Raw genomic sequence first — 24,104 nt, 5'->3', positions numbered from 1 at the left:
TAGCCATTCTCCCACCACCTCTCACACACAGCCAACCATGCGCAGTCGACTGCATCATAGTTCCATGTCCACCCCATCCTTTGCCACCACAGCCGCTGATGCTCCAGACTGGATGCTTTCACCTTAATGGCCACAATAAGACTCCACAAGGAGTGGCGAAATAATACTTCATTTCAATGCTCCAAGCATTCCTGTTTCAGAGTTAGCAGTTTTTAGTTTCTGGCACTCAACTTAGTCCATCTGAAAGCTCTCACCCCTTTTCATTTTTGTAAATCAAAATCTGAATTTTACACAATTTTGGAATTGCATTTTTTTTGGTTTTTGCTGTTCTCACAGGGCTCTATTATCCATGATTCTTTTTATAGCACTTATTTTCCTCCTCCCCACCCACCCTACTGCCCACCATTTCCATAGTGTGAAGTCAGGGAAGAATTAGGTGGGAAGACCACAAACGGGGGTATGTGATCTCCTCCTCCCAAAGAAACCAGCTGACTCCCAAGAGATTGTGCAAGGGCCAGGGAAAATGTGAGAGCTAGTTGCAGAATCTTGTGAAAATCCTGGTAGCTTTGCCCTGAATCTTAGGCAATTTCCAGGGTTTTACTTTGTGAAATATGGCAACCCTGCTGAAAACATCAAAATGAAAACAGATCTGAGGTGTGTTCCCAGCAGCCCAGAAATCCTCACTTAAAATAACTGCTCAAGCTGTCTGTCACCTTCCCCCAAGCCTGGCATTTTTAGATTTGCTCAAGCTTAGAACGACAAATTTTGACCTGTCTCCTCTCCATATACACACTAAGCAGTTATATATATATTGTGAAAAGCAGCCACTGAATGCAGGGTTCTGTACTGGAAAACTGAAGGAGTCTTCAGCTATGGCATCAGAACGCCTGAAAATAAGTTAAGGTTCTGAATAGCTAAAGAGCCACATCTCCTTAACGCCTGAATGCCTGGCTCAAGGGAGGGCACTTACCAAATGCTGTTGGTGACATCTGCTGCATTATTGCCCGACACTCCAGGGCTGGATACAACGATACTAAGGGAGGGGTTGCTCGGCCACCGCCTGCAGAAAGCTGGCTGCTTGTACCTGGGTAGGTGTGCAAATTGATGGTAAAATTATTTGCATGCAAAGGGGACATTCATCTCCTAAGGGCCAATTCTCCAACAATGCCCTGCCCCCTGGTATTCCTTTAAAGGCAATTTAAACTTAACAAGTTTGCAGGTGTTTTCCTGTGATGGATAAAAGAGTCTGAACTCTGACATGTATATTAGTCTGACCATATTCTGGCGTAATTTACCTATTCTCAGGTTGCCCCTTGATAGAAACCAGAGTATATATTGTGGGATGGCCAAAATCTCAGTGTTTTTTTATTTTATTTATTTTGTGTGGTTGTTGTTTTTTAAAAATTTATCTCTCCATCAAACTTTTTTGTATACAGCTGTATAGTAAAAATATCAGTGACTTACAATTATTAGCCTAATGAATATTAGACAGACATATGCACACACAGAGCCGAAAGATGAAGAAATCCACAGGCAGAACCTCTTGCATTCTTTATTGGTAACTATCCTGCCCCCTTTTTAGGGCTGTGTGGATTTTGTCTGGTATACTAGACATCAATTCAACACCCTGCAACTCTCTGCAATAAAATGATCCAGGGAGTCACCCGAGGCAGAGGTCATTATCCTGCATTAGTGAGTCCTCTAAGTGACTGTGCCACTATTTGGCCTCCTTTAGGCCTGAGAACAGAGGGGCCTGTGTGAGGACTCAAATCCCTCTCTGCTGTGAGGGAAATATTAATCCAGAATTGCAAGTCATTATGATGGAGGGCTACTAACCCCTTGCTCTGCTGGCCTCACCACTTTTCTGTTCTAATAGACCACCTCCCCATACCTTAAGATCTTCCAAATCCAAAACTGACAGGAGGTGAAATCTGTGGATGAATGAATGGGGACCCCCCCCCCGCATTCTCCTGTGGCACCTCAGCAGTAAAACAGCCTTTCCAGGTGGGCCTGTCTGACTTTCCAAGTTCACTACTAAGTGAAAACTTCCCTCTGCCTCTGGGATATTTAATTCTGTTGTGTTCAGCTGACTTTAAGGATTATCGCTTCCAGCCCTGCAGGCTCATTTATGGCTTCCAACCCATTTACAGCTAGATCTTATCGGTTGGAGAAACACTTTATGCCTGGCTTCTGCTGGATAGGACTGTTATGTATTTTTATTTTACTTACTTCATTTATTTTAAGGGTTGTTTTTAAACACGGTCAGTGTGAACCTTCCTCAAGCAATGCAACTGGAAAGGCGCTCCATTTTTTAAAAAAAATTAAGGTAAGGAAAGATAAATATCTTGTCCTTTCCCTCATTCCCCACTTTGGCTGCTGGATAGCTAATCTCCCCTCTCTCCTATCTCTTCGAAATGGCAGTGAGGAAGCAGCTGTGGAGAAATATACCACAGTAGTGCATAATGGCAACTGCACCACAGCCCTTCTGCTCCCCCTTCTAGACTTACAAAGGAGATGCAGCTTCTACAGGACCACAGTGTTTTGAAGCAGAACAGCACTATGAAGACTGGATCAAGACAGAACAGCACTATGGTGTCTACAGGTGTGGCGGAAGCGGCAAACTGCATGACCTTGTCCTGTCACCTGGACAACCAGAAGGAGCTCAGAGAGACCTATGTGGCTTGCAGGTGTTTCGTGTGCAAGAAGAATGTGCCTGACCCCTGGGGAAAAACTCGTTTGATCTGCACATGTCCCAAGTCACAACCAAGCTTGTCTCCCTGTGACATAGTGGCCACTTCATCCAGCCCCTGCCATAGCTTAAGCCCTCTTGCTCCCCACCCGGAGGAGTCATTCTGCTCCCTGCTCTGACCCATGGGGCACTTACCAGGAGCACACGGCGAGGGGGGCTTTGTAAGTGCTAGAGCTGCGGTGCTCCCAGGGGAAGGTGGCTTGGCAGCATTCAGCTCATTGTGCAAGTCGGGGTGCTCTGGGGAAGACGCCGAACTGCGCTGGCGTGGAGAGCGGCCGCTCCATTCTTCCAAACCGCTGGCTGCAGCCGCCGTGGCGGAGCTGCAGGTAGCGCTGGCTTTGCAGGGCTGTGGAGAAGGGGAAAGGTAGAGATGCTATTCAGGGCCAACCATCTTGTTGATCAGTTTCCCTGAGCCAGGCCAGTATTACAGCCAGTCTCAACAGAAGGAAAGACTCACTTCCCCATCTCTAGTGATCCCCGAGATGCCCCCAAACCCTCATTTCCCCTTCACACATGGAGGAAATAAACCAAACCTGTCTGGCCTGCTTTTCCTGGTCACGCAGCCACTGCAAATAAGACTCCCTGGCAACCTGCTCCTCAATGGCCTCGTTGGTTGCTTCCCAGTCAGTTGCTCGCTTCTTATCTTCTAACATTTGCTGCTCGATCCATGACTCCTCGGATGTCTTGATTGCGTTCTTCATCAAGGACTGCTCAGCATACTACAGAGAGTGGAAGGAGTTCAGCAAGCCCACTGGAGTCCCAGGCTCAAACCCGCTGCCCAAGTTTGGTTGCATGTTTTAAACAGCAAAAGGAGATAAGCCCTCTCCGTCAGGAAAACAACCACAGGGGCAACTATACTTTAGCACAGTGCTAAGTAAGTCGCCTGCCAGCGCAAGGATTTCCGCTTGCACAGCAGGACTCCTTCCACCCTTCCCCATTTGTTTCAGGAGGCACCTCCGAACCTTCCAAGCAGATATGGGAAAGGTGTGGGATACACGCAGGGGAGAAATCCTTGGGCTGACAGGCTGTGCTATGTGGATTCTGCCCACAATTGAAATAAAGAAATCTGGGTGAGAGTGGGAGGAACTTGCCCAAAGATTGTCTTGGAAGAGGACATATCTATTCAATTTTCCCCTAGTAGATAAAGGAAAGGATGAGATTAATTCATCTTAAATGCAGCTGGACAAGCTTTGTCAGATCTGGGGGAGGAAACAGGTGATAGTCTCTTAGCAGCCAGCAGATATCCTTCTCCAGCCTCTTTGACGTTGGCTTGGAAGTGCCTGGGGAAGGCATCCTACCGCTACTATTCTTTACATGCTTCTTCACCCTGCTCTGCCAGAATAGCCACATGGCCACATCAGAAATGCGATGGTGATTGGCAGGCCCAGCACTCTGGACAAAATGCCCCATCCTTCGGAAGGGTGGGTTGATTCAGCCCCACCTCATTCACCAGATGAAGCTGAGCAATATCTGAGGCCTGAGGGAGAGGACCTCTAGCGCCTCCATCTGCCCCATTTGCCAACAGAAAGAGCCACCTGGAGAGGAGAGCAGGAGGAGAAGCTGTGAGACGAGCGAGTGGTTGGTTGGGGGGCTGTACCTCCTGCTGCCTCCCTGCCAGCAGTGGCGCCACCACTCCCTCCCTGCACCATCATGCCTTCCCCCTCCCCACAGGAGAAGCCAGCACCCTTGCTGCCATCTCCTGCCCCTTGTGACTAGTACCCAGCACTAGCCATGACTTGGGCACTCACTGCTGCTGGAGGCTTGCCATTTCCTGTTCCTTGACCCTGGCAGCTGCAGCAGCACACTCCTCTTTGGGGCAACCGAGGGGTGAGTAGAGGGGTGTGCTGCCACAGGGGTTGAGGAGCAGGAGGCAGCAAGCAGCTGGTAATGGCGGACACCCAGCTGTGCTGAGTGCTGGGAACTAGGAGACGGTGAGGGGAAGGAGGTGGGGGGAGCTGCACTGGAGATTTTGTCTCTAGCAGCACAATGTCCTGGGCCACTCCTGGCACCATGGAATTTTCTTTTTTTAATTGATTTTTACATGAAATTTCCAAAAAAACCATCCAACATATTTTCTCATCTTATTCGGCATTTTGGACTTCCATCAACCACATCTGAAGATTTTTCAATCTTTATCAATCTGCATTTCATTAATTTCACTATTACTTTTAATAGTTCTTCACTAATAGTTCTCTTCATACTTTTCTCTGCAATATTTCACAGTTCTCCTTACAAAACCTCCTGCAATCCCACTAGCGTAATCTGTTGATTACAATTGCTTTTCAGATAGTTCACATATTTACTCCAGTCCTCTGAGAATCTCTGATCCCGCAGGTTTCAAATCCTTCCTGTCATCTTGTCTAATTCTGCATAGTCCAGGCACCATGGAATTTTCAAAGGGTAGCAGCTGAAACAGTCATTGTAGTAGCAGCAGCAACTGGGAACTTCTGACTCACTTGCCTGATTTGCTTTGCAAGGGCATTTTTAAAGCCATGCCCTACCTGCTCTACACCTGGCACCAAACATAACATTAGGGGTGGGGCAGGTAAAGATGCAGCTGGGCCAAAAGAGGGCTTGCAGGCAGCACCAACCAGCCAGTTGCCACACCTGAGAACAGCCCTGTGCAAAGCCCCATGCCCAACACATAATATTATTCTATTATGTATTAGTTTTTGCTTGTTCTCAGTAGCGTTGGAGCCCAGTTATTAGGCAGAAAGGCAGGATATAAACACAGGCTGGTCCCACTTTCTGAACACAATGCTTTCCCAGGAAATCATTCGTTAGGCGAGCATTTAAATTATTTCCTATGGGAACATTTCAAATTCATGATTTGTCCAATCTCCCTCCATGGTTTCTTCCTGAAACGGCTGCAACCAATTAACAAAAGCAAGCAAATTCGGAAAGCAAGATTTTCTATTTCAAATTCATGCAACACCACCAAGCTGAGTAGCTGATAACAGCAAGACAAGTTAGAAACCTTTTATAAAAATAAAAATACACAGATCATACTGCAAAGTTACACAATCAGGCACACATCTTAGTCAACTGATTTCTCCCTGCCCTCTCTTTATCCATCAAGCCTTACCTTGCCACATCCCAACTTTTCAACCCCCAGAAGACACCCTGGTAGTGAGGGATACTGAACTCCTCGGCTAAAGAGACCTCCCTTCCCCAGAACCCATCCAGGAAAGACTCACCCCTGGCTTGAAGGAGGGCAGCCCCAGTCCCACACCAATGGTAGCCTTGTTGGGGTTCACCACAGAGTTGTAATGTATGTTGCGGTGATAGCTCACTCGGATGGGCTCATCCTCATTCTGATGGATGCCATGGAAAGTGTTGATGGGCTCTGGAAGGGAAAGATGGCAGCTCAGTGCAGCATAATCCCTGCCCTTTGCCCAAACATGCTGGATGCCATCACCACGCTTTATAGGGGCAGCTGAGAGGCTGGCACCCCCAGCCCAGGGCTGGCATGGGCAAGGGTTAGGGGACAGGAAGTAGAAGCCATGCATACCTGTGCCATACTGGTAAACCTCCACAGGTCGATTGTACATCTCTGCCATGGCCTGCATCTCAATATGGTTGCCGTGACAGTTGTTTTTCCGCTTCCGGTTGATGTAAGTGGTGAAATCTTCTGTTACGTAATTGGAAAAGTAATCGGCATTCTTCATCTGCAATGTGAAAGGGCCTCAAGGTTAGAAGGACGGAGAAAGGCTCCCACTTGGGGCAAGAAACAGCATGGGGAGGTGGGAGAGCTTTTCCAGGAAAGGATTCTTGGCACAAACCCATTAGGAGAGCTGAACCTGCAGAGATCAAGGGGTCCCCATGCTGCATTAGAACTGTTTTGCTCAAGGCGGGTTCCACACATATGGGGCAGTGGTTGAACAACTTAATCATGTTGGGCCATTGGGCATAATGTGTAAAGTGCTCCAACCATGGAATTAGGACATTTAACATTATTACCCCGGTCACATGGAAGCTGTAAACACACGATACACACATGCAGCAGCAGCAGCTTCAGTATAGTTGGGGTAATGCTTAAGAGTCCCCTCAGTGCCAACAGGATTCCACAAGGGAAGGGCCTGCCAAACACCTTTCAAGCAGTTTATGGATGGCTCCCTGAACTGCAATTTTAAGAGACGCTGTGGAGATATACATATATATATGCGTGTGTATTTATCTGTATAATTTAGAGGTGGTCGGGAGAGGAGGAGAAAGAACAGTGGCTGTAGCATCACTTGTACCATTTCAAAGGAGGGAAGGTATAATATTTTCATAGGAAGAATGTCCTTAGTGCCCAGAAGTAACAGATGGAGAAGAAGCGAAAGCCAGGGATTTAGACGTGCAAGACTCGGTTCTTTATTGGCTGCCTGTGTTCACAGAATACAGAATGCCTGCTACACACAGTCCTGAAGGTCAGGCTTAGAGGTGGAGGCAGAAGCCCACCTCCTCTAGATTCCTGCCATCACTCACCAAGTAGTCCATACAGTGCTTCCTGACCACTTCATGCATGTCTTGGTCACCATATACCTGGTCAGCTGCAAAAAGAAATGAGAGATCATCACTGACCCAACCCAACAATCGCTTATCTCATAAGCAGAAAAGAGAGACAGGTTTGGAAGCACCTAGTTTTCCTTGCATGTAGCACAGCTTCATAACTGAAGTTGCTGATTTGCACCAAGTGAACCCCAGATCAGTTTCTTATTCCTCCAGTACTCAAAAACCCTGGGATGGTCCCACTGAGTGCTGTCTTCAGCATTCCAAGGGAGGCGTGTGTGGCTTTCCTCTCGTCTGCAAGCTGTGCATCATGGTTCTCTTCCCCCACAATACAACAAACCGAGCAGATGCAAGTGCTGAAGGTGGCCTTTCCCCCGACCCCCCAGCTCCAAACCCAAAGACAGCAATCAACATTTGGCTCCCAAGCTTGCAGACACTTCTTGGGCACCCTTAAATCTTCTAGCTGGGGTTAGCTTCTTTAGTATTTCTCATTGCCTATTCTGATTTCCAGCCACCAAATGTGCCAGATGTAGAGCTGGCGAGAGCACCCTTTAGTCCTCTTGCTTTGAAAGGCTTTCTTTTGGTCCTCCTTTTTTGTAGCCTTGTACCATTTTGCTTGCTGTTGATTTATGGCAGTTTATTGCACTCTACTGAATAATTTGTTCTTTTAATACTGCTGTTTACTGCTGTTTGGGGCCCTTTGGCTAAAAAGGACCATATAATTAAGAGGGACTTGACTGATCACATATTTAGGGTCAGGAAAGAAAAACCTCCCCACAGGACAGATTTTGGTTAGTAGCTGAGGCTAAGGCTTGTGGCTACAACACACCTACTCAGCCTGCAAGTACACTGTTACCTGAACTATGAGGACCTGTGCTCTTGACACTGAGAGGTCAGATGAGTTCTCAAGCAGAAACCAAAACAAGGACTTCTGCTGGGTCAACAGGGCTATTCACACCCTTGCCTGTTCTTGCACCCATACCCACACCCCTGGGGGCTTAGGAGAACCATCAGAACAGCACACCAGGGGGGGGGGGGAGGTGTATTGTTCCATGTGGGAAGCTGAAATGCTTTTGTTGATGGAACATTTGACATAGTGCTGCCTTAAATTCCTCCCAGAGTCATTTATTCCATTAGAAAAACATTTTAATGCTAGTTTATCTAGTTTACAGCTGGAAAAGTAGTGGGCCTATTTTTTCCTACTTTTTCTCTCTCCCCTGATTTTTTGTTTGGTGCTATTTCTGCACCACACACACACAGCTCGTTTCTGCACAGGCTGGGTCACCAAAAGCTTTAGTTGAGTAATCTAACAATTAAAACCGATTGAAACTGGGAGCCACAGTTCCATTATTTGTCAGCTAATCCACAACAAGGCAGCTAATGAAACTGATCAGAGCCAGTACTGAAACTGACAGATGCGCTGAAAAGTAAGATCTTACAGATTTTTCAACATCACAAAAACTCTTTGCAGATGTGGAACCATTTCCAGGGGCAAGTGTAGAAAAACAACCAGATGCCAGCTCTGGGAGCATCAGAGAAGCAAAGGTTGCAGCAAAGTGGATTACCTTGGAAGGCAAAGTAGCTGAGGGGTGGTCACAGATATCTGCAACCAATTACTGAAAAGTGCCAAAATCCCTTGCTATTTTGAGTTGCCTATATGGTCTCTACTTCAAAATACTGCTGTTAATGGGAAAGACGCTAGGATTCAATATGCAGCACCCACAGGGATCCCGAAGCAATACCATATTCAGACTCTACGAGATTCAAGCCTCAATTCTCATTATGGCATAACAAACGGAAATCAGTTAAGTTGGCTTCGCGTGGTTCAATCTTATCCATGGCTCTGGGGCAGTCAGATCAAAAGAAAATAACGTAAGGGGCAGGAAGAAGAGGAGAGAACAGTCTCCTGAGTTTGGAAAGGACTGGGATGGGCCAGTTCAGGAAGCAGCTGGGAGAGGGGTCACTGTGCAAGAAACGAGAAAACTTAGTGAAAAAGCAGTTTCAACACTATTTGTGGCAAGTATAGAGAATTCCAGTCATAATCAGGGGACTTGGTTTATAAAGCTCAGCAACAAAGAAATCTAAATGACTCTACTAAGCTACATGCCACGTCCTGAATCTCCCACCCAGCCCAATCAACTTACACTGAGGGAGGCGGAGAGAAGAAGCTATCCTGGGATGCTTGTCAGCAGCCCTTACCTGGGAATAGTGTTTTGGGGAGGCACATTCCCGATGTGGAGCCAGTGGTGGCAGAGACAGGAGAATGAGGCTCAGATCATCACCACACTCAAAGGTGAGAGTAGAAGAGAAATGCCAGGAAGAAAAGAGACCTGTGACAACCACACAGGACCACAAGGTCAAGAGATAGCATATGGGAAAAAGTTCCTAGCCCAAGAGTAGCAAGTGCTTTGTACACAGCGAAGCGTCTTGAGATGATGCCTCTGCTGCTTCTCCAAACACAGCAACTTTCTCCTGCTTCTCTTCTCTTCCACTTTCCAGCAATCATTTCACCTCCCTCTTCCCCTTGCTTCCCTTCCCATGCCTGCTTTTTCCCTACTTCTTCTTTCATATTCCGCCCTTTGAACCTTCCCTCCTGCCTCCACAGCCTGTTCGCAACCACTGCTACCACCTATGCTTCAGGAATTGGAAAGACGTTTTTGCACCCTCGGTGCATCAAACACTAGGGCTGCTCTTTTCTGGGCCAAACAGGAGCCACAAAGACTCCACAGGCCACCCATAAAACAAACAGCAACAATACCCCCAAGCCAAACTGGGGTCCGTATGAACTGCAGCCATAAAAGCTCCAGTGTGGGGAGTAATGGTGGCTGTTTTTGCATCACCATATCTTGGTGCCAGAGGTGACAAACTCCAGCAGCACCCTCCAAAACTATAATAAGACAACAGCACAAGCCCCATTCAAATCCTCTTGTGCCACTCCTATTCCTTCTGGGGATTGTGCACAGAGTACATTGTGCTCCAACAGTCAAATCCATTTGACTTGTGCCCAGCTGCCTTTAATGGCATCCCAATGCACCCGCTTCACCTTGCCTTGCAAGACATCCATATGATGGAACGGCAGTGGCCCTTAACCTTCTTAACCTTCCCAGTTAAGTAGTAGATTTGTAATACTGAAAGCCTCCACTGCATGAAGAGAAGATCGATGCCTGCCTCAAGGCACCATGGAATTAGCAGGTAAGAAGAAGGTGGCTTGCCTTGTATGGCAGCCCTTGTATGTGCCCATGAACAGCAGGATGTTGAAAATGGCACATGGGACGGTGTAAGGGTGGGGACCCCAGCATCACTCATCAAACACAAACAGATCACCTTCTAAACAGTGTGCTAGTAATTTCATGGCATTTCCTACAACAGTGCAAGGGGCTGAAGAGACAGTTCCCTATCTGTACGTGATAGCAATAGGACACTACCTTCTGAGGCTAATTTTCTAGGCCCCTCAAGGTAGCAGCAGGAAAGCAAGACAGACAGATGAGGACGGGTCAACAGCTTTTTGGCGGGCTGCGCAATGCATCAAGGGAGTATGTGACTCATCTCTAACCTCTATGTAAACAAGGATGTGGTTTCTGGTGTGGGGAAGTAGAGCTGGCAGTTCCAGCAAGTCACATGGGCATCGGCTTTTCTACGAAACTTCTGTTGTGGTCACCACCCCAAGCCCCATTTTTGTTGATGATCTGTGCACGTGCACAGAGGCCCGCTCAGTAAAGACACAAACAGAAACGAAAGCCCTGGTCCATGCTCCAAAACATGCCCCAGGAAGAATTAGGGCCATGATAAAACTTTGGTAGGAAATGGGAGGCTATAGTTGCATACAGTTTTTTTCTCCGTTGTGGAAGGTTTATGTTGCATGCTTATTGTGCTTGTTTTGTTTTAACTTGCATTTTCAGTTTTTAGTACTATAAAGTGGAACCTCGCGTTACGTACTGCCCTCTTTACGAATGCTTCAAGTTACGAGCTCTGCTAACCTGGAGGTAGATGCCCCTTGTTGCGAACTTTGCCCCGGGCGATGTGAGTGGAAGTTGTGCGCTGCCAGCGCAGCAGAAGCAGGAGGCGCCATTAGCGAAAGCGCACCTCATGTTAAGAACGGTTCCGGGTTACAAATGGACCTCTGGAACGAATTAAGTTTGTAACCGGAGGTACCACTGTACTCTGTTTTGTTTTTTGTGAGACACCTTGAGAATACCTGACTCCCAGCCTGTATTTCAGGCTGATCAATTGTTATTCTTAGAACAAAGCTATAAAACATACGATGGCTTTCCGCAGCCTCCTTCCTCAAGATCTGGAGGGAGGGTAAGGGTGCCAGGAAACTTTTTTTCTTTTTAGTGTAACTTTTCAGGGCCTGATGGTTACATCTTAAAAAGTAGGTAATAGCAAAATTGCTAAAGAGGAGAAACACAGAAACAAAAGCGATTCATTTCATTTCATTGTTCAGCTTTTACATGACTTCTAAGAACACCTACTGAAATTATTCAAAAGCTGACATAAGATTGGGTGTTTGAGGGCAAACTTTCTGAGTTCACATACTATGTGAGGCACAAGTGGAACACAACACCAAGCACAACTACAAAGACAGGCAAACAAGGCTCGCTGTATGTATCTAAAATGTCTCTCTGACCCAGGGACTTGCCAGTAAAGCAAGACATGAGCATTGCTGAAACTCCTGGGTGATTATGCCTCATACAGTTTCAATCTCAAAGCAGTTCAAATTCACAGAATTTCCGAGGTATCGCTGCTGGTTAATAACTCACATAAAAGTGTCAACAATAACCTCAAAGCGTTTCTGTGAAAAGTTCAAAACATGGTGCTTCTTTTCTGCTGCCTTTTTATAGGATGGGAAGTGGTTCTGCTGCAAATGACCCTCCTCACGCTTTTCACCTTTGGCAAGCCTGTAAGCCAGTGAATCTTGAACAGCTTATTCAGGACACCTGGCACCAGCAATGAGTTTTGCATGGTGGGTTTTTGCTCTCATGCAAAATCAGCTGTCTCATAGATAAGCCCTCTGCCATTGGCCTAGCTAACCTGATGTCACAGCCAGTGATAATGAGCAACTGCAAGTCTGGGCAATTTTGCTTCAACCATTGGCCCAAGTTAAATATATTTATGCCAAAAGATTTTGAAAGCTGGCTCACATCAGCGGAATGGTCTCTAAAAACAGCCAGCTTCCGTTTTGGAGGCATTACTACAATCACTTCCTCTGTATCTGCTGTTCAGAGGTGAGTTTCAGTTTTCTTGTAGCCAAAAAAGCACCACCGAGGCACAAGGCGCAGGTATCAGCCGGTCTGGGGAAACCCAAAGGCAAAACAGAATGATTTTACTGCAGGACTTGAATCACATTTGAAGATGGAAAGAGGCTGTAATATTTCCCCACATAATTTTAAAATATTTCCAGTATTTTAAGTGTGAGAGTGCATCTTTTAAATGTACGTAGGTGGGGTAAATCCCATCTAAGGTCCCGTGAACGGGGGGTGGGTGGGTTAAAATCTCATTATCTGAAGAGAAAGCTAAGAACTATGGGTGTATTTTTGCTGCTGCTACTTGGTAGCTTTACTGTTTGAGATTTTTTAAATGATGAATTATATTGTCTATCTGATATTCTTCTTAGTGCAGTGTTGTTACTATATATATACCTTCCTGGTAAAAGGTGGATTTAATAGATAAACACTTAATGAATAAATATATGCCTGGACAAAAAGGAAGCCACTACAGGTTAGGAATAACCTGTAACTATAAAACATTTCAAAACAATGCACATTGCAATGGAGTAGGGGATGCCTATCAGAATTAGAAAAGACCAGGAACTGGTCTGGAATAGTCACAATAAAGGAACGAGGCAATCCAAGCCAAGGTTGCTACTGGATTGTTAACAAGATGGAGATGGCCAAAAACTAAACCAAACCAAATGAGAAAAAGAAAAAGAAGAAAAAAAAGGGAAAGCGGTAGGTAAAGGCTGTGTGTCTGCAGTTTGGCACATAGATGTGCTGGTGGACAAACCCAGGACAGATTACTGAAGCAACTGGCTGCAATCATTCCTTTCCTGAAAATCCAGCTCTCTCTGAATGATTTTCAAAAACTACTTCAAGGACAAAGTTGCACTTTTCCAGATATTTCTGTTTATCCAAGCCCCTGCCAAACCCCCAAGTCAGATGGTCAAGTTCTTCACACATTCACGTATCTCCAGTCAAAGGGACTCAGGAAGCAGAGTTAGCACAGACCTTTGCCCCTGGCAACAAAGACACAGTTCTAGGCTAGATAAGGGGCTCACTCCATATAAAGCATCTTTGTTGCACACACACAAACCCTGGTGAAAACTCTATAATTGCGGCAGGAACCTTGCAATGGCAAAAGTGCTACAGGCTTTGACTGAACTGTCCAGTCATGCTTCCATACCTATCACACCACAGCGCCACCTGCGTCTAAACCACTGAGCCTCCTGGGCTTGCCAATCAGACGGTCGGCGGTTCAAATCTGCACTATAGGGTGAGCTCCTGTTGCTCTGTCCCAGCTCCTGCCAACCTAGCAGTTCGAAAGCACACCAGTGCAAGTAAATAAATAGTTACCACTGCAGTGGGAAGGTAAACAGCATTTCCATGCACTCTGACTTCCATCACGGTGTCCCGTTGCACCAGAAGCAGTTTAGTCATGCTGGCCACACGACCTGGAAAAGCTGTTTGTGGACAAATGCTGGTTCCCTCGGCCTGAAAGTGAGATGAGTACCGAATCCCATAGTCGCCTTTGACTGGACTTAACCGTCCAGGGGTCCTTTACCTTACCTACCTATCATAATCTTAATTAGTTCTTCATTTCCCCCAACCCACTACCCCATTTATCATTATTCCTTCCCTCTACCAAAACCAACACTCAACCCCTTTATCAGACCCAACACACTTACAGTAGCCTAGTAAACGCTTTGGGCATACCTGCAACAATGTTGGGAGCAAATCACTTCTGACATCTACAAGAGCCAGAAGATGCCACCCACACAAAGTAAGAAATTATGATGAAAAGAAAACAAGAGGCGAGTCAGAGCATTTTGAAGAATACTTTTAAAAAGAGTGGTATTAAGGTTAAATGGCAAGTGGGATAAGTCTATGAGCAGCAGTAGACAAGACAAAGGAATGGAAAAGGGAAATAATAAAGGGGAGAAGAAACATTAGGAGATTTAGCAAACTAAGAATATGAAATAGGATGCCAACAGAAGATAAGCTGGGAAGTCTATATAAAACTAAGCTAAGATATGAATGGATGTAATATGTAAAATGTAAAAATAAGAAGAAGATACCACCCCCACAAGTCCAACTCATGCCTTTTCATAACATATCCTCTGGTGTGGTGGTTGTTAATGCAGTGCCAGTGTGCCCTGCCCATCAGTAGGACACCTGCAAAAGGACTCAGTAAATGCACCCTCAAAAATTCACAATGAACAAGTGACTGTTTGCCCTTCTGTTTGGACTGGTTCGGCTTCTCTTATACAGTGGTTAAGTACTCAATTCATTCCGGAGGTCCGTTCTTAACCTGAAACTGTTCTTAACCTGAAGCACCACTTTAGCTAATGGGATCTCCTGCTGCTGCCGCGCCGCCAGGGCACGATTTCTGTTCTCATCCTGAAGCAAAGTTCTTAACCTGAGGTACTATTTCTGGTTCTGTAACCTGAAGCATATGTAACCTGAAGTGTATGTAACCCGAGGTACCACTGTACTGAACAAGTCCCCTTTAACATGCCCACATTTCGCTGGATGCCAGGACTGGATACCTGCCCTCCATTCTGTTCTGAACAAGAAGAGAAGTGCAAAGAGCTTCTTTATGCGAGCAAGGAGGCCCAAAAAGGTTGCCAATGGCAACCCCTGTGGCAGTATGTATCCATGGCTGGGGGAAGCAGCTACCACCTCCATCTGTATTAACCTCAAAACAGCAACAATGCTTTTTAATAAGTCTCCCTAAGGTAGTATATTGTAAGGGGCTGGACTAGACAAGCCTCACGGTCTCTTCCATTTCTGCATTTCTACGTAAGGTAAAGTAAAGGAACCCCTGCCCGTATGGGCCAGTCTTGACAGACTCTAGGGTTGTGCGCTCATCTCACTCTGTAGGCCGGGAGCCAGCGCTGTCCGCAGACACTTCCGGGTCACGTGGCCAGCGTGACAAGCTGCATCTGGCGAGCCAGCGCAGCACACGGAACGCCGTTTACCTTCCCGCTAGTAAGCGGTCCCTATTTGTCTACTTGCACCCGGGGGTGCTTTCGAACTGCTAGGTTGGCAGGCGCTGGGACCGAGCAACGGGCGCACCCTGCCGCGGGGATTCGAACCGCCGACCTTTTGATCGGCAAGTCCTAGGCGCTGAGGCTTTTACCCACAGCGCCACCCGCGTCCCTCATTTCTATGTAGGCATCCCCTTTTTCTTTAGCTCTGAGCTTCTGCGATATGATATAGCAATGTTACGATAGAATGAGGACAGCTAGTGGCAGAATTTGTAGCAAATTTATAGAAAATACGCTGACCATTTCCGTGAAAGTGTATAGAAAGACAACATAAGCGTTAACCACATTTTGTATCTTTTTCACACAGCAGAATTTCGCAATTCCCTTTCCTCCTCCCACAACCTTTACAGACCTATCCCCCCCCCTGTTTTTTGTCTGATTTCAAGGTTACAAATTTTGCAACACCCAGCTAAGAATGATGTCAAATCCAGCAGATTTCTGCCAGTTTGCCTAGCGCAGTGGTTTTCAAAACTTGTTCCAAGGAACCCTGGATTCCTTGGAAGCATATAAGCAGTTCCTCAGTGAGAAGATAGTAAGGGTGGACATGCTCTACAAAACAGCTTCATCACCATTTCAAATCCAATCACCCCTCTTTCAAAGTTTTAGCACCAAAACACTCAAAGCTAAGCAGACTTCAGACTTGCAGGCTCTACCTTGTTTTTTTTACTAGGCCCCCCAGATGGAGCCTGGTACAAAAGAGATGCCCTTAAAACTTAACAATTATGACCCCATGACCCACAGGAATCTTCCTTCTCCTAACCCCTTGCATTATACGTGGCCTAAGACTCAAAGACCTTGGTCATGCCCAATGGGATTTTTTGTTACACATTTTTCCTTGGTCAGCTAACTCCCATGCTATATACCACAATCTGCTTCTCAGAGACCCAACACATTTGTTCAAAAGTGGTTTGCCTTATTGGAGAGGGGGCAGTTTCACTTTGTTTCAAAAAACACAAACTTAAACAGCCTTGGACACACAGAACTCGCTGCATATTTCTTTGCATCCTGGCTCTTGAATTCTGTGCTAAAAACCCACCAAGTTGGACAAATGCAGAAGTCTGAGGGTTCCACACGTATCTTACACTGAAAACCTGAGTTGCAAGGAGTTTGTCAGAAGTTAATACTCAGCAGTAAGGATTTCCTGTTTTTGTCAAAAAGTCATTGATTAAAAAAAAAATCCATCATGCTTTCCACTTGCACCCTGCTCCACCCACCAGTTCTGGCAGCTCCTGTTGCATGTTTTCCTTTGTTCGTGTGTATTCTTAAGCAAAGCCGTGTTTCTGTTCCTCCTACAGCTGAGGAGAAAGGCCCATTCCAGAGAGAGTAAACGAAACCGAATCATGACAAGGAAACTGAAGAGCGGCCTTTGAAAAAAGAAATCAAAGGAAAATCATAGATTGTGCCCATGATCTCTTCCGCTACTGTAATGGTTTCAGGCCCATTTCCAGGACAAGAGGCCAGAGGTCATTATGTATGTGAAAGAAAAGTAGTTCCATGCTCTGGAAGACTCCAATCCATCACAGAAGATGGGGGTGGGAAATGGGGTGTGCATGTTGAGTTATAGCCAATAGTTTTACTCAGAGTAAACCTACTGAACTCTTGCCAACTTAGCAGTTCGAAAGCACGCCAAAGTGCAAGTAGATAAATAGGTACCACTCCAGCGGGAAGGTAAACGGCGTTTCTGTGCGCTGCTCCGGTTCGCCAGAAGCGGCTTACGGTAGTTATGCTGGCTACATGACCCGGAAGCTGTACGCCGGCTCCCCTGGCCAATAAAGCGAGATGAGCGCTGCAACCCCAGAGTCGGTCATGACTGGACCTAATGGTCAGGGGTCCCTTTACCTTTTTAAACCTACTGAAATTAATGGACCTAACTCAGCCATGTTTATTAATTTATTTGGTCTACTCTGAGTAAAAATGTAGTTGACTACCAGCCCCAGACAGCAAGTTTTAAAGTGACAAGGGTTTTGTTGAGATCTTCAGTAGAGCAGTGTCATGCATGAGTTGGGCTGAGCAGCTACAGCTATCCTCCTTCCCCCTCATTTCCCTACCAGCTTTCACCTTACAACTGTTTCCCCCCAGCATTTAGAAACTAACACCTTCTTGAGACTCTCTCTCCTTTTGAAAAACAAAGTGAGTCACCCAATTGAGTACGGAGGTCCTCAGACCCAGTCACGAAACGTTAGAATGGTGCCACACTGAAGAACAGTAGGGGGAAATCTGCACATATTTTGATAGAAACTGAAACTGTAGGTAACTTTTTAAAAAACCCAGTTCTTTAGAAAGTGGAATTCCCGGTGGTATTTCCCACGCTCAACTGCAAAATGGCATTAGCCTCTTATAAAGGACATTTATAAAAGCATTTATAAACCCTTTAATATTAAAAAAAACTATCTCTAAGTAATTCTACCTGTTTAAATGAACCTGCTGTTAGTCACCCTGAGCAACTCTGGAAGGGTGGGGCAGAACATTCTAGTAGGCAATGGGCTACGTTGCAACTAAGACTGGGGGGCAATCACACTCCCCAATGGGCACAGCGTAATGTGAACAGGTGGTCTTCTGCCCCACTACAAGAATTTGGGTAAAGATACAGGTGAGCTTTTACTAACAGTGAGGCGTTGGTGCTACTTTGACTATCATTATTTACAGCTAGTGCTGTGCAGCTTGAACCTCTGAGCTCAGCAGTGTAAGTCACTTTGGGTTGGACAAGATAAAGCCAATAGCAAATGTAATAAGTAACAACAACAACAACAACAACAAACCAACTCCAAAGCACACATACAAGTTGATTCCATGCTCTGGAATCAACCTTTTAAAGTTGTGCAGACTGTTGAATTGACTAAGCAGCTGAGTTATGGTTTTGGGTACATTGGCAATGTTGGCTTGCGTTTTTGCTTGGGGAAAAACCCCCCATGAGGAATATGTAACTAATACATACCTCATCTGTTTTGACAGCATAAATTTGGCCAAGCCCAAGCAGTAACCTTACAGCTCCTCTGTTCCTTGCATAAACCCCACAAACACAAGGAAGATGGGTTGGGATACATGCTAGGCAGCATATAATGGAGAAACAGACAAAGGCAGTAACAGGACAAGGAAAGCTTGCTAGCAGAGCCTGGCATCACCCACTCATGGCAACCGAGTATGAGAGATTGTGCAGATTCACTGAAAGAGAGCCTATACAGTTTAAAATTCCATTTTTCACAGTGGTCTGCCAGATGCCTCTGGGAAATCTGCAAGCAGGACAGGAGGGCAAATAGTCCTCCTCTCCTGCTGTTGTTCCCCTGCGACTGGTATTCAGTGACCAGTCTGAACCTGGAGGCAGAATATGGCCATCATGAATAGTAGCCACTGATAGTCTTAACCTGAAACAGTTCCTTGGCTTTAAACGTTTTCTTAAAGTCCAGAGTAAGTTTCCTGCCCTCGGTGTACCCCATCACTTGTTCCAGACAAGCTACTAAACTTGTTCCACGTATTTAGTATGATGGCTCTTCATACTTTACCTCGGTAAACCCCACAGCAGTCCTGTGACACTTACTGCTCCCACATTACATAGACTGGAGGTGGGGTGAGGGGAGGTGTGTCTAAGGAACCACCACAATTTTGTTACCGTGCCACAAACACAAAGGGTTGCAGTCTATGTGGAACTCTATTCGTGCAACAGGACTTCTCCTCCCCCTCCTGTGCACCCACAAAAAACTGAAGGGTCCCCCAACCCTCTAGGGCTGACTGAGGAGGGAAGAGTTTCATTCTGCAAGCAGAAGTCTCTTGTACGACTGGAACAGACACAGGAGCATACATGATCTCCCTCAACAGTGTCAACAATCTGAAGGACCACCTTGCCATTAGGAGAGTAGAAGAGAAACAGCTTAATGGGCTGCTACCCTTCAGCTGTCAGTGGTGGTCCCTCCTTCTGGGAGGGCCATCCTGCTTTGAGGGGAGTACAGTGGTACCTCGGGTTACATACGCTTCAGGTTACAGACTCCGCTAACCCAGAAATGGTACCTCGGGTTAAGAACTGTGCTTCAGGACGAGAACAGAAATCGTGCTCCGGTGGTGCGGCGGCAACAGGAGGCCCCATTAGCTAAAGTGGTCTTCAGGTTAAGAACAGACTTCCAGAACGAATTAAGTACTTAACCCAAGGTACCATTGTACTTAATTCGTTCCAGAGGTCCATTCTTAACCTGAAACTGTTCTTAACCGGAAGCACCACTTTAGCTAATGAGGCCTCCCGCTGCTGCTGCTGCGCTGCCGCTGCACGATTTTTGTTCTCATCCTGAAGCAAAGTTCCTGAGGTACTATTTCTGGGTTAGCGGAGTCTGTAACCTGAAGCGTATGTAACCCAAGGTACCACTGTAGAAGGGAAGGAAATGGCCTGCTGTTCACCTCCCAGTGGGACTCGCCTCCCTCCTCTCTCACCCCAGGGCTTCTATAGAACCATCTTATGATTACAGCTTTGTCTAAAGAAACATTACGTTTCCCCCCATTTTATTGCAACTTAAAATAACCAAAAAACCAATGAGTTGTAGTCAGCCAAGTCCTACTTAGAGTAGACCTACTGAAATCAATGAACTTGTGTCCATTAACTTCAGTGAATAGGGCGAGCATGGCATACCACCCAAAGCTTACTGGTGTAATCTTATGTAAATCGCTTTGAGGGGGTCTGCTTGAAAAGTGGCATAGAAATACCCTAAATAAATGGCCATAGTGAATCCACAACAGGGGTGAGGCTTCAGAGATCACTCTCTTAAATCACACTCGAACCTAGATCTCCCCAGCTCTCGGTTCTATGCCAGCACATCAACTTCCTCTTTTCATTTAATCTCATTTCCAAAGAAAGGACAAGAGAAACCACAGAGCCCGTTGCGAAGACTTTGCCTCTGGTTGGATGTTCCTTTTCGACAGGAAAAAAAGGCGAGTGCAAGAGAAGGGTGGAAGTGACGGCAAAACTGTCAATGGAAACAGTCAAGTTAAATGAGAACACTTTGTACCGCAGCAATGGATGGATGCAAGAATATGACGGCATGTCCCATCCTGTTACTTGTTTCCTGTTGGAGCATCAAGAATACCTCTAGCATAACACTGGTGGTGCTGGCTTTCCAATTGTCCATCCTACGGGAGACCTGAATGCCAAATGTAGAAGCCTCTCTTGTTATATTGTGAGATGCTCTGAGGACTCTTTAAGCAGGATATTATTTGCTTAATAAAATAAATAAGATTGAGAAGAGATTGTAGGAAGTATGGGGCTCAGGGATCCATCTTGGGACCATTCCACACACTGAATGGAGCCAAAACTGAATGATTTTTTTAAAAGAACATTTATAAACTACTCAGCACGCACACACACGCACAGAGTTTTTTTCTGGGGGAACTCAGGGGTACTCACTGTTGGCACCTTTTGTCCCACAAATATTACAAGTGCGGCACTTACTGTAACAACTCTATGTATGGTGAGTACTGGCACCTTATCTTCCTTAAAAAGCACTGCATATATGTGTGTGTGTGCAATAAATACACAAGGACAATGAACTGCAGCCCATCATGACTTCCCAATGATAGTGCTGGTATGATAAATTATTTTCAGCCATGCCACTGTGATCGTCATACTCTAAAGAGTACACTTAAAACAACTTAGGGTGCAATCCTCTGCACTCTCACATGAGAAGAGTCTCATTGTGCTCAGGTAGACATGTACAGATTTGCATTTCATTTATCCTTATATTTTGATTCTGCTTCTAAATCAGAAGTTTCACAAGACATACAGATATACACCTCAAAAAAATATGATGTGCAAAATGATCATAGGAGCACAGAAGTCCCCAGTTCTGAAGCAGTGTCAAAAACCCATTTGGGCTGCCATGTTTTCAAGCAGACACTGGTAAGTACATATTCCAAGATTTTGCTGAATGCCTAAAGACGAAGCATGCTAGAAAATAAAACCAAGGCCCGATCTAGACAGATCAAAGAAGCAAGTCTGTTAAATGTGTTGTCAACTTCATACAGGGAAATCCCATTGGTGATAAATGGGACTCCACAGTGCCATCTGGTGTCAGTGTTATAATGCATATCAAGCGCTTTATCTTTACGAATGTAGCTTGAGTCCCAAGATTCTCAGAAAGCCAACTACTGCGTCAGAATCCAGAATCTTTGTTAGTGTATGCTGATGATACGTTGAACATGAACAGTACAGAGCACATGAGGAGTAAACAGGCTCTGCCCAGATGAGCAGAGTGGACAGATAAGAAAGGGGAGAAGTAGCAAACACACTGACCTAAGCTATCCACCAGGGTTTTCTCAGAACAAAGTCCTAAACTCCACATCCAGGTTAATTCCTAACACATCCAAAGCAGAATTACATGGGACACAGTGGGAAGGCTAAGGGTGAGGGAAAAGCAAAGTTGAGGGGAACCAGAACTGAGAGTATGGGCATTGGCAAGAGTACAGACTCCAAGATATAGTGGCTAGTAATACAAAACAGATAACACTAATCTGGTGGGGGCAGAAAACACAATGGACTCAGAGGCTTCTGAGAATTCTGAACCCTCCTGTCCTTAGCACTGTGAAGATCGAACCGCACACCATACTAAGGTGGGACAGGGGCCATGAAAGGCTGTTGTTTTACAATACTAATTATGTGGAGTCCAATACAATACAGTGGTACCTCCGTTTAAGAACTTAATTCGTTCTGGAGGTCCATTCTTAACCTGAGGTACCATGTTAGCTAATGGGGCCTCCCGCTGCCGTGCAATTTCTGTTCTCATCCTGAAGTAAAGTTCTTAACCCAAGGTACTATTTCTGGGTTAGCGGAGTCTGTAACCTGAAGCATCTGTAACCCGAAGTACCACTGTACTATTTTTTTGTGGAGTTTACAATACTAATTTTGTGGGCTGAGGTACTACACAAGACACAAAAAACTTCCTTACAAATAAATAAATGAAAATTGCAGGTTCTTTGCAGGCTGAAGTCTCATCCAATATATTACATTTCATCCTCACATGATCCATTGACAGAACTGCAGGACCAAAAATATAGCTATCTCCATACATACAGGGTACAGGGTGCCATCTTTGTGCAAACTGCATTGGTGCAATACAGTCAAGCCCAACAAGTCAGCATGGATTTTCATCCCCAAGGTGAAACTTGTAAAGTGGAGCATAGCTGCCTAGTGCTAAGCTTAATGTGAACGAGTGACTGTGTGGTACACAGTGAGAAAATCACAACCACCTGGCTCTTCCTCTGAGTCACCAGGAGCCAAGCCACAGTCCAAAAATGGGTGTATGGCTTATCTTTCCCAAACAAACCACTAGGACAGTAAGACAGGAACAAACCTGGGCTTCAGCTCATGGGGCATGTTTGGAGAGAATGAGGTCCACTTGCACAATTAGATTTCCCTCCTATCCTCCTCCATGCCCCCTATACCTGTTCTAGGAGGTCCACCAAACACACTGAATAGTTTTAGGGGGTACAGTCATACCTCGGGTTGAAGTAGCTTCGGGATGAGTATTTCCGGTTGCGCGCTGCGGGGACCCTGAAGTAACGGAGTGCGTTACTTCTGCGTTTCGCCGCTCGTACATGCGCACACGGTCAAAATGATGTCACGCGCATGCGTGGAAGTGGCAAATCGCGACCTGCGCAGACACGGGTTGCGTTCACTTCAGGATACGAACGGGGCTCTGGAATGGATCCCGTTCACATCCAGAGGTACCACTGTATGGGGAAGAAGTCCCATTGCTCAGGCAGATCTTGTTCTGTGCATGCAACAACTTAGATGAATCCCACCCATAGCATGTTTGGAATGAGGCAACCCATGAGCCCAGGTTCAGAGGCAATACTAAATCGAAGCCATGGCTTAGTTCATAGTAGCACAGAAGTAGCAGTGGAGAAGTGAAGTGGCAATGCTTTTCTCTCTGTGCACCATCATATTTGCTCATCCACACTAAGTCATAATTTAAGCTCAGAATTACATGCAAAGCAGACCATTATTTATTCAGTATTTCGTAGTAATCAGAAACAAGAAGAGGTAAACAAGGAAGCATTACTGATGCAAATACAGATTTGGAAATTATGTAGAATGAACAGGATGACCTCAAGCACTACAAATAAGGAAACAAAGTTCAGTAGGACCAAGTGCATGGCGGCAGACTCAAGGGACTAAGGGCGAGTATTTTGTCTGGGGACAAAAAAAGGAGGAAGACAGATATTACAGGACCTTTGTAATTCATAAGACAAGGAAGAGCTGCATATAACAGCAAACACAATTCTCAGGTATACTAGGCAAAGTTTCCCTGGTAAATATAAGGTAATATTTAATTATAGTTTATGCCACACACTGGATTTTGCAATAGCATCCAGTATTGGTCATTTTGACTCACAAATTCATTCATTCATTCAAATCAGACCAAGTAGAAGGAAGGACAGCAAGAATGGTTGAAGAAAGAGAGAATTACTCGCACATGACCAGGTGGGAGAAAGCCTGATCTTTTTTAGTAAGAAAAGTAGATGGCAGGTCCCTCACACACCCTGCCCCCCCCATCCTAAATTGGTTTATGGCCAGAGTGCAACAACTCCCCATGTTTGGGATCTGAACGATTTATCATTATG

The 24,104-nt window shown here is 45.6% G+C and overlaps 1 protein-coding gene across 2 annotated transcripts in view; it reads right to left on the bottom strand.

Annotated features, from left to right (window-relative positions):
* OTUD5 (OTU deubiquitinase 5) overlaps positions 1-24,104 on the bottom strand; it is a 45,614-nt gene that overhangs the window by 2,199 nt on the left and 19,311 nt on the right. For both annotated transcript variants that reach the window (XM_083420122.1, XM_083420123.1), the window contains exons 3-8: positions 7,220-7,284; positions 6,261-6,417; positions 5,947-6,095; positions 3,283-3,468; positions 2,885-3,095; positions 971-1,084 (exon numbers count right to left, since the gene is read on the bottom strand). In XM_083420122.1, coding sequence (XP_083276248.1) covers positions 971-1,084; positions 2,885-3,095; positions 3,283-3,468; positions 5,947-6,095; positions 6,261-6,417; positions 7,220-7,284 — 882 coding nt within the window. The remainder of the gene's footprint in view (positions 1-970; positions 1,085-2,884; positions 3,096-3,282; positions 3,469-5,946; positions 6,096-6,260; positions 6,418-7,219; positions 7,285-24,104) is intronic.

Source organism: Podarcis tiliguerta (assembly GCF_965153285.1).
Source record: "Podarcis tiliguerta genome assembly, chromosome: 17".
In the NCBI taxonomy this organism is placed as follows: Eukaryota; Metazoa; Chordata; class Lepidosauria; order Squamata; family Lacertidae; genus Podarcis; species Podarcis tiliguerta.
The sequence above is the reverse complement of the archived record's forward strand: the minus strand, read 5'-3'. Positions and strand labels throughout refer to the sequence as shown.